An 18,633-nucleotide genomic window follows, 5' to 3' on the forward strand; every position below is an offset into this window, starting at 1 on the left:
GCATCACAACTGTTCGAAGGCTGTTCTTTCCTTTTGGCCCCAGGGGGAAGTTTCAGTCACAGTATGTGGCCTTGGGCAAGTTTCTGAAGTTCAGCAGACCAAGTCGCAATGAGGTTGCAGCTGTCCAGATGTCTCCAGTGGGAGACAGAATCCTCCTGTTATGGGGTGCCCATTTTAGATACCTAGGTTCTAGAGGTTCTTTCAAACTGGTTATCTTCTGGAATTTCAAACAGTTCTACTTTATTTTTACTTTTTAAGATCTCCACTCCCAGACAATTCACTAAAATTTGAGGCAGTTTTCCATATTGACAAGCTTTTGCATAACAGAGAAATTCAATATTTTCAAGAGGTTTCAGGGCTTCTACTCTCCCCTATTCCTAATCAAGGATGACACATGGAGGTCGCTCCTGGACCTCAGGGGTTTATAGAGTTATTTACTGGTTTGAAAATTTAAGATGTAATCATTACCCACTGGCATCAATCTGATCCCTCCTCCAGCTTACATGCTTTCCATCAACCTCAATAATGCCTATTTTAATGAACCTGTGGCTCAGGCTCATAACCAATTTCTTTAATTTACTGTGGCAGACAGGCATCTCCAATTCAGGGTACTGCTATTTGGTGTCTTGACTGCTCCAGTAGTAATTTTGAAGTTGGTACCTTTGATTGCAGAGCTTGGTCTGAAGGCCTTTTTTTGTTCTGCTTTATCAAGAAAGCATCCTACTTCCTTAAGAGTTCAGTAAAGCACAGGGACATTGTTCTGCAATTCCTTAAACTTCACAGATGGCTGATCAATTGTGAGAAAATAAAGATTGCCTAGGATTTGTATCCACGTATCATGAAAAGGTACAATTTTCCAGATATTTATACTTCATGCACCTTTCAATAGCATTTCCTAAGGCGTTAAAAAAATATAATTATAGTCTCTCATGGAAGATTCACTTTCTTCATTATCGTTGGGGTATTCTTCAGTGGTATATCAAGTCAGAGAAATTAATGAAGGGTCTACCAATCTCAGAACCAACAGATTCCAGCAAACTCAGCTAGGAAGCCCATTGCCAAGGTCTGTATACGTAAGGCAAGTGGGGACAAGAACGTCTACTCTTCCTTCAAACATTCTGGAGATCAGTGCAGTGTATCAGGCCCTTCTAGATTTTCAATCAAATAACAGGATGGCAATGTATGTCACCTGGGGTTAAAGGGACACTGAACCCAAATAGAGCATGCAATTTTAAGCAACTTTCTAATTTACTCCTATTATACATTTTTATTCATTCTCTTGCTATCTTTATTTGAAAAGCAAGAATGTAAGTTTAGATGCCGGCCCATTTTTGGTGAACAACCTGGGTTGTTTTTGCTGATTGGTGGATAAATTCACTCACCATTAAACAAGTGCTGTCCAGGGTTCTGATCTAAAAATTTGCTGGTTCCTTAGCTTAGTGAGGTGTACCAAACTTGGATCTCATCTACTTTCATAGTGATTCTACATTTTGGCCTTGCAGGCCACGGTTTCCTCTGCTTCAGAAATGGCCGATTCATTCTTCTTGGATTCTGCCAGAGACTCCAAATATTCTACATCAAGGTCTAATTCTACATCCCAGTCTTTTAACCCCTTAGTGACTACAGCACTTTTCAATTTTCTTACCGTTTGGGACCAGGGCTTTTTTTACACTTCTGCGGTGTTTGTGTTTAGCTGTAATTTTCCTCTTACTCATTTACTGTAGTCACACATATTATATACCGTTTTTCTCGCCATTAAATGGACTTTCTAAAGATATCATTATTTTTATCATATCTTATATTTTATATTTTTTTTTAGTAGACAACCATTAAGTATTGATCTAGGCCCATTTGGTATATTTCATGCCACCATTTCACCACCAAATGCAATCAAATAAAAAAAATCGTTCACTTTTTCACAAACTTTAGGATTCTCAATGAAATTATTTACAAACAGCTTGTGCAATTATGGCACAAATGGTTGTAAACGCTTCTCTGGGATCCACCTGTTTAGAAATAGCAGACATATGGCTTTGGCATTGCTTTTTGGCAATTAGAAGGCCGCTAAATGCCGCTGTGTACCACATGTGTATTATGCCCAGCAGTGAAGGGGTTAATTAGGTAGCTTGTAGGGTTAATTTTAGCTTTAGTGTAAAGATCAGCCTCCCACCTGAAACATCCCACCCCTGGATCCCGACCTGACCCCTCAAACAGCTCCCTTCCCTCCCCCACCGAACAATTGTCACCGCCATCTTAAGTACTGGCAGAAAGTAAGTACTAAAATAAAAGGCTTTTTTTCCCCCCATATATATTCTGCAGTATAGGATCCCCCCTAAGCCCCCAAACATCCTGATCCACCCCAAACAGCTCTCTAACCCTCTCCCCCTCTACCTATTTGTTGCCAACTTTGGTACTGGCAGCTGCGTGCCAGTACCCATTTTGAATTTACAAAAATAAATAACATTTTGTAGCAAACACCCCATTTTTCTGTAGTGTAGCTGCCCCCCTCAATACACTCCCCACCTCCTCCTCCCAGATCCCTTTCCCAAATACTTATTTCACCCCTCCCTCACCCTCCATGAAGATCCATTACAGTAGCGCGCACCCCGCCCAAGTGAACGCTACCTCTGCCGGCACTCCCGGATCCGGAACTCATCTGCAGCGATGGCCCGCCCACCCACCTCCCTCCCTCCCCTCGTATCCCTCCCACCCCACCAACAATCGGCACAATCGCTGGCTGATGCAGAGGGAACCACAGAGTGGCCCCTTCTGCATTGGTTGCCTAAAAAAAGGGTATAGCACGATGCCTTAACATTGAGGCATCACTGCAATACCCTGGAAGCTATCGTGATCGATTCCAGTGCTTGAAACCCCAGAGGATGTGGGCACGTCCTTGGTCATTAACTGACACCCTCAGTCGCCAAGGGGTTAAAGGGACAGTCTAGTCAAAATTAAGGTTTCATGCTTCAGACAGGGCATGCAATTTTAAACAACTTTCCAATTTACTTTTATCATCACATTTGCTTTGTTCTCTTGGTATTGTTTGCTGAAATCTAAACCTAGGTAGGCTTATATGCCAATTCCGATGCCCTTGAAGGCCGTCTCTTATCTCAGTGCATTTTGATTACAGCTAGACAGCGCTAGTTCATATATGCAATATAGATAATTGTCCTCACTCACATTGAGTTATTTATGAGTTAACACTGATTGGCTAAAATGCAAGTCTGCCAAAATAACTGAAATAAGGGGGCAGTCTGCAGACACTTAGAAACAAGGTAATCACTGAGGTAAAAAAAAAATATATTAATATAACCATGTTGGTTATGCAAAACTGGGGAATGGGTAATAAAGGGATTTTCTTGATTATCTTTTTAAATAATAAAAATTCTGGAGTAGAATGTCCCTTTAAATTAAAACTAAAAGCCTGGCTGCTCTCAAGGTTCAAGTACAGGTATACTTCACTTTACAGCGCTTCACTTTACAGCGCTTCACTAATACAGCGCTTTGTGGAGCTGAAGTTCAACCTCCAAGGAATTTGAAACAGTGCTGTAATCTTCATGAGTTTGTGAGAAAAGTGACTGGCACTATTTTGTTATGCACAATTCATTTTGTTTACAGCATTACAGTGCAATCTGTGTCTCAGTGCTATAGTCTGGCAAATTTTAATACAGTAATTGTCACTATTTTACAGGTACAGTTTTTCTTTAATACTAATTGAATACTGTGCTGTGTGAGTGTTAAACTAAACTTAGCACTATTGCACCCCTAATATATGTTAGTTCAAACATGTTTTCAAGCTTTCAAACACACTGGCAAGTGAAAAGAAAGCTAAAACTGCCTCGTTTCACTTTAAGGCGGTTTTCACTTTACAGCGGGGCTCCGGTCCCTAACCCGCTGTATGAGCGGGGTATACCTGTATCTGCTATCTCTGCCATTTCTGGGATCAAGTGGGCTCAATAGCCACTCATTATTCAAATAATCTAGCCAACTTCTAGATCTATTATTCCAATGTGGGATCTTCCTTTAGTATTGGAATTAATAGAAGCTTCATTAGACTGATATGAGAAGACTTTTTGTGGTTTCTTACACTTTAGACCACATTTCTGGTGGCCATTATCTCATCACACAAAGCATTTGAGTTATAAGCCTTTTATCAGGATAAAGTTGTCCATGCCATGCCTGTTTTTTTTACCCAACGTTTTGGAATTTTATAAATTCAAAGAATATATTAATTTTTTTACCATGTTTTTGTCCTGACAAAAAGGAGATGGCTGGAAGGCCAGTTTACCGGTTGGATGTAGTGTTTATTAACCTCATCAGGAAAGAAGTTATGTGGTCCATCACCAGCTTCGGCAAGGCACCTGCCAGTACTCTTTCGAGATAGAAAACCCAAAGGCTTACCAGCAAAAAGCAAGAACTGGTACAAGAGGGACTTCAGGCACACTATACCAGGGCTATGGCTACTTCTTGGGCTTTTCAGGCAGATGCTTCTTGGATAAGATTTGCCAAGCAGCAGTCTGGAAGTCTCCTCCTCTCCCATTATAAACTAGATGTCCAGCAATCATCTTCTTCTTAATTCGGACACAGGTTTCTGTTTTATGTAGTCTCTGAATAAATTGTTTTTCTTTTTGCAGTACTGTTTTTCTTGACCTCTTTTTTTCCCACCCATATCTTTTGTGGTATACTGTTTTACAGTCAGCTCAATGGTCAGCCAGGGAGAGCCAAAATAACTAGAACTTATCAACCATATAAAAGCACATTTGATATCTTGGCTAATTTCCCTGGATAATACTCACTAGCCCCCCACCTTCTTGGCCAGAACCAGAACCAAGCGTAGGAGGAGGGAGTGGTTGAGTGGTCCAATTTGTTTTGTAGGAGAGATGTCTTGTTTTTCTAAACAACAACTTAAAAGAAAAGAAAGCAAAGAAAAGAAAAATCACACTTCACTCAATCCTATCTGTATATTTATGTTTCACATACCTTAAGAATCTCATCCCCTATAATGATAATACCGGCAGTCACGGCACCATCATCTGAAGTATTGTTATCCGGTGAGGTAGCTTTGCAAAAGTTGTTGGAAGTCATTGCTAAATGTGCTTGCAGCCTCCCTAGACGTAGCACTCCTCTGCTAAATGACAAGCCCCTACATGCAGACATCAGCTTCCCACTGCTCTGTATATATTTCTATATGCTACAGCAGAAACAAAGAACACCTGTTAGAACCCTTGCTAAAGATATACATATTGTTCATTGTTGACTGCAATGTTCAGGCCTTACAAAGAGAACTCCACCAAATGCAAGCACTCCCAGGCAATAAATATCCAACGTTTAATATCATATTTATAAAGTGTGTTGATAGATATATATATATATATATATATATATATATATATTACACACATATACATACACAGTATCTCACAAAAGTGAGTACACCCCTCACATTTTTATAAATAACGTTATAAATAACGTAAATTTATGTAAGAACTTACCTGATAAATTAATTTCTTTCATATTAGCAAGAGTCCATGAGCTAGTGACGTATGGGATATACATTCCTACCAGGAGGGGCAAAGTTTCCCAAACCTCAAAATGCCTATAAATACACCCCTCACCACACCCACGAATCAGTTTAACGCATAGCCAAGAAGTGGGGTGATAAGAAAAAAGTGTGAAAGCATAAAAAATAAGGAATTGGAATAATTGTGCTTTATACAAAAAAATCATAACCACCACAAAAAGGGTGGGCCTCATGGACTCTTGCTAATATGAAAGAAATGAATTTATCAGGTAAGTTCTTACATAAATTATGTTTTCTTTCATGTAATTAGCAAGAGTCCATGAGCTAGTGACGTATGGGATAATTAATACCCAAGATGTGGATCTTCCAAGCAAGAGTCACTAGAGAGGGAGGGATAAAATAAAGACAGCCAATTCCACTGAAAAATAATCCACACCCCAAACAAAGTTTAAATCTTATAATGAAACAAACTGAAATTATAAGCAGAAGAATCAAACTGAAACAGCTGCCTGAAGTACTTTTCTACCAAAGACTGCTTCAGAAGAAGAAAACACATCAAAATGGTAGACTTTAGTAAAAGTATGCAAAGAAGACCAAGTTGCTGCTTTGCAAATCTGATCAACCGAAGCTTCATTTCTAAATGCCCAGGAAGTAGAAACTGACCTAGTCGAATGAGCTGTAATCCTCTGAGGCGGAGTTTTACCCGACTCAACATAAGCATGATGAATCAAAGACTTTAACCAAGACGCCAAAGAAATGGCAGAGGCCTTCTGACCTTTCCTAGAACCAGAAAAGATAACAAATAGACTAGAAGTCTTTCGGAAATCTTTAGTAGCTTCAACATAACATTTCAAAGCTCTAACTACATCCAAAGAATGCAACAATCTTTCCTTACAGTTCTTAGGATTAGGACACAATGAAGGAACCACAATTTCTCTAGTAATGTTGCTAGAATTCACAACCTTAGGTAAAAATTTAAATGAAGTTCGCAAAACCGTCTTATCCTGATGAAAAATCAGAAAAGGAGACTCACAAGAAAGAGCAGATAATTCAGAAACTCTTCTAGCAGAAGAGATGGCCAAAAGAAACAAAACTTTCCAAGAAAGTAATTTAATATCCAGCGAATGCATAGGTTCAAACGGAGGAGCTTGAAGAGCCCCCAGAACCGAATTCAAACTCCAAGGAGGAGAAATTGACTTAATGACAGGTTTTATACGAACCAAAGCCTGTACAAAACAATGAATATCAGGAAGATTAGCAATCTTTCTGTGAAAAAGAACAGAAAGAGCAGAGATTTGTCTTTTCAAGGAACTTGCAGACAAACCTTTATCCAAACCATCCTGAAGAAACTGTAAAATTCTAGTAAATCTAAAAGAATGCCAAGAAAAATGATGAGAAGAACACCAAGAAATGTAAGTCTTCCAGACTCGATAATATATCTTCCTAGACACAGATTTACGAGCCTGTAACATAGTATTAATTACGGAGTCAGAGAAACCGCTATGACTGAGAATCAAGCGTTCAATCTCCATACCTTCAAATTTAAGGATTTGAGATCCTGATGGAAAAAAGGACCTTGTGATAGAAGGTCTGGTCTTAACGGGAGAGTCCGCGGTTGGCAAGCAGCCATCCGAACAAGATCCGCATACCAAAACCTGTGAGGCCATGCTGGAGCCACCAGCAGAATAAACGAACGCTCCTTTAGAATCTTGGAAATCACTCTTGGAAGAAGAACTAGAGGCGGAAAGATATAGGCAGGATGATACTTCCAAGGAAGTGACAATGCATCCACTGCTTCCGCCTGAGGATCCCTGGATCTGGACAGATACCTGGGAGGCTTCTTGTTTAGATGAGAAGCCATCAGATCTATTTCTGGAAGTCCCCAGATTTGAAAAATCTGAAGAAATACCTCTGGGTGAAGAGACCATTCGCCCGGATGTAATGTTTGGCGACTGAGATAATCCGCTTCCCAATTGTCTATACCTGGGATGTGAACCGCAGAAATTAGACAGGAGCTGGATTCCGCCCATACAAGTATTCGAGATACTTCTTTCATAGCCAGAGGACTGCGAGTCCCTCCTTGATGATTGACATATGCCACGGTTGTGACATTGTCCGTCTGAAAACAAATGAACGACTCTCTCTTTAGAAGAGGCCATGACTGAAGAGCTCTGAAAATCGCACGGAGTTCCAAAATGTTGATTGGTAATCTCGCCTCCTGAGATTCCCAAACCTCCTGCGCTGTCAGAGACCCCCATACAGCTCCCCAACCTGTCAGACTTGCATCTGTTGAGATCACAGTCCAGGTCGGAAGAACAAAAGAAGCCCCCTGAACTAAACAATGGTGGTCTGTCCACCACGTCAGAGAGTGTCGTACATTCGGTTTTAAAGATATTAATTGTGATATCTTTGTATAATCCCTGCACCACTGGTTCAGCATACAGAGCTGAAGAGCTCGCATGTGAAAACGAGCAAAGGGGATCGCGTCCGATGCACCAGTCATAAGACCTAGAATTTCCATGCATAAGGCTACCGAAGGGAATGATTGAGACTGAAGGTTTCGACAAGCTGAAACCAATTTCAGACGTCTCTTGTCCGTCAACGATAGAGTCATGGACACTGAATCTATCTGGAAACCTAAAAAGGTTACCCTTGTCTGAGGAATCAACAAACTCTTTGGTAAATTGATCCTCCAACCATGTTCTCGAAGAAACGATACAAGTCGATTCGTATGAGATTTTGCTAAATGTGAAGACTGAGCAAGTACCAAGATATCGTCCAAATAAGGAAATACCACAATACCCTGTTCTCTGATTACAGATAGTAGGGCACCGAGAACCTTTGTAAAAATCCTTGGATTTGTTGCTAGGCCAAACGGCAGAGCCACAAACTGGTAATGCTTGTCTAGAAAAGAGAATCTCAGAAACTGATAGTGATCTGGATGAATCGGAATATGCAGATATGCATCTTGTAAATCTATTGTGGACATATAATGCCCTTGCTGAACAAAAGGCAGAATAGTCCTTATAGTTACCATTTTGAATGTTGGTATTCTTACATAACGATTCAATATTTTTAAATCCAGAACTGGTCTGAAGGAATCCTCCTTCTTTGGTACAATGAATAGATTTGAGTAAAACCACAGACCCTGTTCCAGAACTGGAACTGGCACAATTACTCCAGCCAACTCTAGATCTGAAACACATTTCAGAAACACTTGAGCCTTCACTGGATTTATTGGAACACGGGAAAGAAAAAATCTTCTTGCAGGAGGCCTTATCTTGAAGCCTATTCTGTACCCTTGTGAAACAATGTTCTGAATCCAAAGATTGTGAATCGAAAATCCAAATTTCTTTGAAAAATCGTAATCTGACCCCTATCAGCTGGGCTGGAATGAGGGCCGCACTTTCATGTGGACTTGGGAGCTGGCTTAGGCTTTCTAAAAGGCTTGGATTTATTCCAGACTGGAGATGGTTTCCAAACTCATACCGATCCTGTAGGGGAAGGATCAGGCTTTTGTTCCTTATTGTGACGAAAGGAACGAAAACGATTAGCAGCCCTATATTTACCTTTAGATTTTTTATCCTGTAGTAAAAAAGTTCCTTTCCCCCCAGTAACAGTTGAAATAATAGAATCCAACTGTGAACCAAACAATTTATTACCTTGGAAACAAAGGGAAAGCAAAGTTGACTTAATAGACATATCAGCATTCCAAGTTTTAAGCCATAAAGCGGTTCTAGCTAAAATAGCTAAAGACATATACCTGACATCAACCCTAATGATATCAAAGATGGCATCACAAATAAAGTTATTAGCATGTTGAAGAAGATTAACAATGCTATGAGTATTATGATCTGTTACTTTTTGTGCTAAAGCCTCCAACCAGAAAGTTGAAGCTGCAGCAACATCCGCCAAAGATATAGCAGGCCTAAGAAGATTACCTGAACACAAGTAAGCTTTTTTTAGAAAGGATTCAATTTTCCTATCTAAAGGATCCTTAAAGGAAGTACTATCTGCCGTAGGAATAGCAGTACGTTTAGCAAGAGTAGAGATAGCCCCATCAACCTTAGGGATTTTGTCCCAAAACTCTAATCTGTCAGATGGCACAGGATATAATTGCTTAAACCGTTTAGAAGGAGTAAATGAATTACCCAGATTATTCCATTCCCTGGAAATTACTTCAGAAATAGCATTAGGGACGGGAAAAACCTCCGGAATAACTACAGGAGGTTTAAAAACCGTATTTAAACGTTTAGATTTAGTATAAAGAGGACCAGATTCCTCTATTTCTAATGCAATTAAGACTTCTTTAAGTAAAAAATGAATAAATTCCATTTTAAATAAATATGAAGATTTATCAGTATCAATCTCTGAAACAGAATCCTCTGAACCAGAAAAATCATTATCAGAAACAGAATCAGAATGATGATGTTCATTTAAAAATTCATCTGAAAAATGAGAAGTTTTAAAAGACCTTTTTCGTTTACTGGAAGGAGGAATAACAGACATAGCCTTCCTAATAGATTTAGAAACAAAATCTCTTATGTTAACAGGAACACCCTGAGTATTAGATGTTGATGGAACAGCAACAGGTAATGGAACATTACTAAAGGAAATATTATCTGCATTAGCAAGTTTGTCATGACATTCATCACAAACAACAGCCGGAGGAACAGTTACCACAAGTTTACAACAAATACACTTAACTTTGGTAGATCCAGCATCAGGCAGCGATTTTCCAGAAGTAGCTTCTGATTCAGGGTCAATCTGAGACATCTTGCAATATGTAATAGAAAAAACAACATATAAAGCAAAATTGATCAAATTCCTTAAATGACAGTTTCAGGAATGGGAAAAATGCCAATGAACAAGCTTCTAGCAACCAGAAGCAAATAAACAATGAGACTTAAATAATGTGGAGACAATAATGACGCCCATATTTTTTAGCGCCAAAAAAGACGCCCACATTATTTGGCGCCTAAATGCTTTTGCCGCCAAAAATGACGCCACATCCGGTGACGCCAACATTTTTGGCGCAAAAAACGTCAAAAAAATTACGCAACTTCCGGCGACAAGTATGACGCCGGAAATGAGAAAGAAAATTTTTGCGCCAAAAAAACATAATTTATGCTTACCTGATAAATTCCTTTCTTCTGTAGTGTGATCAGTCCACGGGTCATCATTACTTCTGGGATATTACTCCTCCCCAACAGGAAGTGCAAGAGGATTCACCCAGCAGAGCTGCATATAGCTCCTCCCCTCTACGTCACTCCCAGTCATTCGACCAAGGACCAACGAGAAAGGAAAAGCCAAGGGTGAAGTGGTGACTGGAGTATAAATTAAAAAATATTTACCTGCCTTAAAAACAGGGCGGGCCGTGGACTGATCACACTACAGAAGAAAGGAATTTATCAGGTAAGCATAAATTATGTTTTCTTCTGTTAAGTGTGATCAGTCCACGGGTCATCATTACTTCTGGGATACCAATACCAAAGCAAAAGTACATGGATGACGGGAGGGATAGGCAGGCTCTTTATACAGAAGGAACCACTGCCTGAAGAACCTTTCTCCCAAAAATAGCCTCCGATGAAGCAAAAGTGTCAAATTTGTAAAATTTGGAAAAAGTATGAAGCGAAGACCAAGTTGCAGCCTTGCAAATCTGTTCAACAGAGGCCTCATTCTTGAAGGCCCAAGTGGAAGCCACAGCTCTAGTAGAATGAGCTGTAATTCTTTCAGGAGGCTGCTGTCCAGCAGTCTCATAAGCTAAACGAATTATGCTACGAAGCCAAAAAGAAAGAGAGGTAGCGGAAGCTTTTTGACCTCTCCTCTGCCCAGAGTAAATGACAAACAGAGAAGACGTTTGTCGAAATTCCTTAGTTGCCTGTAAGTAAAATTTTAGAGCACGGACTACATCCAGGTTGTGCAGTAGACGTTCCTTCCTTGAAGAAGGATTTGGGCATAAAGAAGGAACAACAATCTCTTGATTGATATTCCTGTTAGTAACTACCTTAGGTAAGAACCCAGGTTTAGTACGCAGGACTACCTTATCCGAATGAAAAATCAAATAAGGAGAATCACAATGTAAGGCTGATAATTCAGAGACTCTTCGAGCCGAGGAAATAGCCATTAAAAATAGAACTTTCCAAGATAACAACTTTATATCAATGGAATGAAGGGGTTCAAACGGAACGCCCTGTAAAACATTAAGAACAAGGTTTAAACTCCATGGTGGAGCAACAGTTTTAAACACAGGCTTAATTCTGGCCAAAGCCTGACAAAAAGCCTGGACGTCAGGAACTTCTGACAGACGTTTGTGTAACAGAATGGACAGAGCTGAGATCTGTCCCTTTAATGAACTAGCAGATAAACCCTTTTCTAAACCTTCTTGTAGAAAAGACAATATCCTAGGAATCCTAACCTTACTCCAAGAGTAACCTTTGGATTCACACCAATATAGGTATTTACGCCATATCTTATGGCAAATCTTTCTGGTAACAGGTTTCCTAGCCTGTATTAAGGTATCAATAACTGACTCAGAAAATCCACGTCTTGATAAAATCAAGCGTTCAATTTCCAAGCAGTCAGCTTCAGAGAAGTTAGATTTTGATGTTTGAAGGGACCCTGTATCAGAAGGTCCTGTTTCAGAGGTAGAGACCAAGGTGGACAGGATGACATGTCCACCAGGTCTGCATACCAAGTCCTGCGTGGCCACGCAGGTGCTATTAGAATCACTGATGCTCTCTCTTGTTTGATTCTGGCAATCAATCGAGGAAGCAACGGGAAGGGTGGAAACACGTAAGCCATCCTGAAGTCCCAAGGTGCTGTCAGAGCATCTATCAGGACTGCTCCTGGATCCCTGGATCTGGACCCGTAACGAGGAAGCTTGGCGTTCTGTCGAGACGCCATGAGATCTATCTCTGGTTTGCCCCAACGTCGAAGTATTTGGGCAAAGACCTCCGGATGAAGTTCCCACTCCCCCGGATGAAAAGTCTGACGACTTAAGAAATCCGCCTCCCAGTTCTCCACTCCCGGGATGTGGATTGCTGACAGGTGGCAAGAGTGAGACTCTGCCCAGCAAATTATCTTTGATACTTCCATCATAGCTAGGGAGCTTCTTGTCCCTCCCTGATGGTTGATGTAAGCTACAGTCGTGATGTTGTCCGACTGAAACCTGATGAACCCCCGAGTTGTCAACTGGGGCCAAGCCAGGAGGGCATTGAGAACTGCTCTCAATTCCAGAATGTTTATTGGCAGGAGACTCTCCTCCTGACTCCATTGTCCCTGAGCCTTCAGAGAATTCCAGACGGCACCCCAACCTAGAAGGCTGGCGTCTGTTGTTACAATTGTCCAGTCTGGTCTGCTGAATGGCATCCCCCTGGACAGATGTGGCCGAGAAAGCCACCATAGAAGAGAATTTCTGGTCTCTTGATCCAGATTCAGAGAAGGGGATAAGTCTGAGTAATCCCCATTCCACTGACTTAGCATGCACAGTTGCAGTGGTCTGAGGTATAAGCATGCAAAGGGTACTATGTCCATTGCCGCTACCATTAAGCCGATTACCTCCATGCATTGAGCCACTGACGGGTGTTGAATGGAATGAAGGGTGCGGCAAGCACTTTGAAGTCTTGTTAGCCTGTCCTCTGTCAGGTAAATCTTCATTTCTACAGAATCTATAAGAGTCCCCAGGAAGGGAACTCTTGTGAGTGGAACGAGTGAACTTTTCTTTTCGTTCACCTTCCATCCATGTGACCTTAGAAATGCCAGCACTAACTCTGTATGAGACTTGGCAGTTTGAAAGCTTGAAGCTTGTATCAGAATGTCGTCTAGGTATGGAGCTACCGAGATTCCCCGCGGTCTTAGTACCGCCAGAAGAGCACCCAGAACCTTTGTGAAGATTCTTGGAGCTGTAGCCAATCCGAATGGAAGAGCCACAAACTGGTAATGCCTGTCTAGGAAGGCAAACCTTAGGTACCGATAATGATCTTTGTGAATCGGTATGTGAAGGTAAGCATCTTTTAAATCTACAGTGGTCATGTATTGACCCTCTTGGATCATAGGTAAAATTGTCCGAATAGTCTCCATCTTGAACGATGGAACTCTTAGGAATTTGTTTAGGATCTTTAAGTCCAGGATTGGTCTGAAAGTTCCCTCTTTTTTGGGAACCACAAACAGATTTGAGTAAAACCCCTGTCCCTGTTCCGATCGTGGAACTGGATGGATTACTCCCATTAACAAGAGCTCTTGTACGCAGCGTAGAAACGCCTCTTTCTTTGTCTGGATTGTTGACAATCTTGACAGATGAAATCTCTCTCTTGGAGGAGAGTATTTGAAGTCCAGAAGGTATCCCTGAGATATTATCTCTAGCGCCCAGGGATCCTGAACATCTCTTGCCCAAGCCTGGGCGAAGAGAGAAAGTCTGCCCCCCACTAGATCCGATCCCGGATCGGGGGCCCTCAATTCATGCTGTTTTAGGGGCAGCAGCAGGTTTCCTAGTCTGCTTGCCCTTGTTCCAGGACTGGTTAGGTTTCCAGCCTTGTCTGTAGCGAGCAACAGCTCCTTCCTGTTTTGGTGCAGAGGAAGTTGATGCTGCTCCTGCTTTGAAATTACGAAAGGAACGAAAATTAGACTGTCTAGTCTTGGCTTTGGCTTTGTCCTGAGGCAGGGCATGGCCTTTACCTCCTGTAATGTCAGCGATAATCTCTTTCAACCCGGGCCCGAATAAGGTCTGCCCTTTGAAAGGTATATTAAGCAATTTAGACTTAGAAGTAACATCAGCTGACCAGGATTTTAGCCACAGCGCCCTGCGTGCCTGAATGGCGAATCCTGAATTCTTCGCCGTAAGTTTAGTAAGATGTACTACGGCCTCCGAAATGAATGAATTAGCTAGTTTAAGGACTCTAAGCCTGTCCGTAATGTCGTCCAGAGTAGCTGAACCAATGTTCTCTTCCAGAGACTCAATCCAGAATGCCGCTGCAGCCGTGATCGGCGCAATGCATGCAAGGGGTTGCAATATAAAACCTTGTTGAACAAACATTTTCTTAAGGTAACCCTCTAACTTTTTATCCATTGGATCTGAAAAAGCACAGCTATCCTCCACCGGGATAGTGGTACGCTTAGCTAAGGTAGAAACTGCTCCCTCCACCTTAGGGACCGTTTGCCATAAGTCCCTTGTGGTGGCGTCTATTGGAAACATTTTTCTAAATATCGGAGGGGGTGAGAACGGCACACCGGGTCTATCCCACTCCTTAGTAACAATTTCAGTAAGTCTCTTAGGTATAGGAAAAACCTCAGTACTCGTCGGTACCGCAAAATATTTATCCAACCTACACATTTTCTCTGGTATTGCAAATGTGTTACAATCATTCAGAGCCGCTAACACCTCCCCTAGTAATACACGGAGGTTTTCCAGTTTAAATTTAAAATTTGAAATATCTGAATCCAGTCTGTTTGGATCAGAACCGTCACCCACAGAATGAAGTTCTCCGTCCTCATGTTCTGCCCCCTGTGACGCAGTGTCTGACATGGCCCTAATATTATCAGCGCACTCTGTTCTCACCCCAGAGTGATCACGCTTACCTCTTAGTTCTGGTAATTTAGCCAAAACCTCAGTCATAACAGTAGCCATATCCTGTAATGTGATTTGTAATGGCCGCCCAGATGTACTCGGCGCTACAATATCACGCACCTCCCTCTGAGCGGGAGATGTAGGTACTGACACGTGAGGCGAGTTAGTCGGCATAACTCTCCCCTCGTTGTTTGGTGAAATTTGTTCAATTTGTACTGATTGACTTTTATTTAAAGTAGCATCAATACAGTTTGTACATAAATTTCTATTAGGCTCCACTTTGGCATTGCAACAAATGACACAGGTATCATCCTCTGAATCAGACATGTTTAACACACTAGCAAATAAACTTGCAACTTGGAAATACAATTCAATTAGAATAATATTAAAATGTACTGTGCCTTTAAGAAGCACAGAAGATCTATGACAGTTGAAAATTAATAAATTGAAACAGTTATAGCCTCAATCCTTGTAAACAACACAACTTTAACAAAGGTTTAATCCCATTAGCAAAGATAACAAATTCTGAAAGCAGGAAACAAATTACAGAATAAACGTTTTTTATCTCAGTCAAACTATAATTCTCACAGCTCTGCTGAGAGAAATTACCTCCCTCAAAATAAGTTTTGAAGACCCCTGAGCTCTGTAGAGATGAACCGGATCATGCAGGGAATACAATGAGTTGCTGACTGAAATATTTGATGCATAGAAAAAGCGCCAAAAAAACGGCCCCTCCCCCTCACACACAGCAGTGAGGGAGAACAGAAACTGTCAGAAAACAGATTAAGCAACTGCCAAGTGGAAAAATAGTGCCCAAACATTTATTCACACAGTACCTCAGCAAATGAAAACGATTTTACATTCCAGCAAAAACGTTAAACATAATCTCTAGTTATTAAACAGCTTTATGTATTTCTTACAGTGTAATTCTAGTGAAGTACCATTCCCCAGAATACTGAAGTGTAAAGTATACATACATGACATTATATCGGTATGGCAGGATTTTCTCATCAATTCCATTGTCAGAAAATAAAAACTGCTACATACCTCTATGCAGATTCATCTGCCCGCTGTCCCCTGATCTGAAGTTTACCTCACTCCTCAGATGGCCGAGAACAGCAATATGATCTTAACTACTCCGGCTAAAATCATAGCAAAACTCTGGTAGATTCTTCTTCAAACTCTGCCAGAGAGGTAATAACACACTCCGGTGCTATTTTAAAATAACAAACTTTTGATTGAAGATATAAAACTAAGTATAATCACCATAGTCCTCTCACACATCCTATCTAGTCGCTGGGTGCAAGAGAATGACTGGGAGTGACGTAGAGGGGAGGAGCTATATGCAGCTCTGCTGGGTGAATCCTCTTGCACTTCCTGTTGGGGAGGAGTAATATCCCAGAAGTAATGATGACCCGTGGACTGATCACACTTAACAGAAGAAAGTCAGCGCCAAAAATGACGCAATAAAAAGAAGCATTTTCAGCCCCCGCGAGCCTAACAGCCCACAGGAAAAAAAAGTCAAATTTTAAGGTAGGAAAAATTGATTATTCATATGCATTATCTCAAATAATGAAACTGACTGTCTGAAATAAGGAATATCGAACATCCTGAATCAAGGCAAATAACAAAATTTATGTTTACCTGATAAATTCCTTTCTCCTGTAGTGTGGTCAGTCCACGGGTCATCATTACTTCTGGGATATTAACTCCTCCCCAACAGGAAGTGCAAGAGGATTCACCCAGCAGAGCTGCTATATAGCTCCTCCCCTCTACGTCACACCCAGTCATTCGACCAAGAACCAACGAGAAAGGAGAAGCCAAAGGGTGCAGTGGTGACTGGAGTATAATTTAAAAAATTTTTTAGACCTGCCATAAAAAACAGGGCGGGCCGTGGACTGACCACACTACAGGAGAAAGGAATTTATCAGGTAAACATAAATTTTGTTTTCTCCTGTTAAGTGTGGTCAGTCCACGGGTCATCATTACTTCTGGGATACCAATACCAAAGCTAAAGTACACGGATGACGGGAGGGACAGGCAGGCTCTTTATACGGAAGGAACCACTGCCTGAAGAACCTTTCTCCCAAAAACAGCCTCCGAAGAAGCAAAAGTGTCAAATTTGGAAAATTTGGAAAAAGTATGAAGAGAAGACCAAGTTGCAGCCTTGCAAATCTGTTCAACAGAAGCCTCATTCTTAAAGGCCCAAGTGGAAGCCACAGCTCTAGTAGAATGTGCTGTAATTCTTTCAGGAGGCTGCTGTCCAGCAGTCTCATAGGCTAACCATATTATGCTACGAAGCCAAAAAGAGAGAGAGGTAGCCGAAGCTTTTTGACCTCTCCTCTGACCAGAATAAACGACAAACAGGGAAGACGTTTGTCGAAAATCCTTAGTTGCCTTTAGATAAAATTTCAGGGCACGGACTACATCTAGATTGTGTAGCAGACGTTCCTTCTTCGAAGAAGGATTAGGACACAAAGATGGAACAACAATCTCTTGATTGATATTCCTGTTAGTGACCACCTTAGGTAGGAACCCAGGTTTAGTACGCAGAACTACCTTGTCTGAATGAAAAATCAGATAAGGAGAATCACAATGTAAGGCAGATAACTCAGAGACTCTTCGAGCCGAGGAAATCGCCATTAAAAACAGAACTTTCCAAGATAACAGCTTGATATCAATGGAATGAAGGGGTTCAAACGGAACACCCTGTAAAACATTAAGAACTAAGTTCAAACTCCATGGTGGAGCAACAGTTTTAAACACAGGCTTGATCCTAGCTAAAGCCTGACAAAAAGCTTGAACGTCCGGAACTTCTGACAGACGTTTGTGTAAAAGAATGGACAGAGCTGAAATCTGTCCCTTTAAGGAACTAGCGGATAAACCCTTTTCTAAACCTTCTTGTAGAAAAGACAATATCCTAGGAATCCTAACCTTACTCCATGAGTAACTCTTGGATTCACACCAATATAAGTATTTGCGCCATATCTTATGGTAAATCTTTCTGGTAACAGGCTTCCTAGCTTGTATTAAGGTATCAATAACTGACTCAGAAAAACCACGTTTTGATAAGATCAAGCGTTCAATTTCCAAGCAGTCAGCTTCAGAGAAATTAGATTTTGATGTTTGAAGGGACCCTGGATCAGAAGGTCCTGTTTCAGAGGTAGAGACCAAGGTGGACAGGATGACATGTCCACTAGATCTGCATACCAAGTCCTGCGTGGCCATGCAGGCGCTATTAGAATCACTGATGCTCTCTCCTGTTTGATTCTGGCAATCAATCGAGGAAGCATCTGGAAGGGTGGAAACACATAAGCCATCCCGAAGGTCCAAGGTGCTGTCAAAGCATCTATCAGAACCGCTCCCGGATCCCTGGATCTGGACCCGTAACGAGGAAGCTTGGCGTTCTGTCGCGACGCCATGAGATCTATCTCTGGTTTGCCCCAACGTCGAAGTATTTGGGCAAAGACCTCCGGATGAAGTTCCCACTCCCCCGGATGAAAAGTCTGACGACTTAGGAAATCCGCCTCCCAGTTCTCCACTCCCG

At 41.4% G+C, this 18,633-nt stretch overlaps 1 protein-coding gene across 2 annotated transcripts in view; it reads right to left on the reverse strand.

Moving 5' to 3' along the window:
• The window catches only part of FLAD1 (flavin adenine dinucleotide synthetase 1), a 133,568-nt gene that overhangs the window by 84,852 nt on the left and 30,083 nt on the right, over window positions 1-18,633 (reverse strand). For both annotated transcript variants that reach the window (XM_053703572.1, XM_053703562.1), the window contains exon 2: window positions 4,981-5,191. In XM_053703572.1, the coding sequence (XP_053559547.1) occupies window positions 4,981-5,157 (177 nt within the window). In that variant the 5' untranslated portion in view covers window positions 5,158-5,191. The remainder of the gene's footprint in view (window positions 1-4,980; window positions 5,192-18,633) is intronic.

Source organism: Bombina bombina, chromosome 1 (genome assembly GCF_027579735.1).
Source record: "Bombina bombina isolate aBomBom1 chromosome 1, aBomBom1.pri, whole genome shotgun sequence".
In the NCBI taxonomy this organism is placed as follows: Eukaryota; Metazoa; Chordata; class Amphibia; order Anura; family Bombinatoridae; genus Bombina; species Bombina bombina.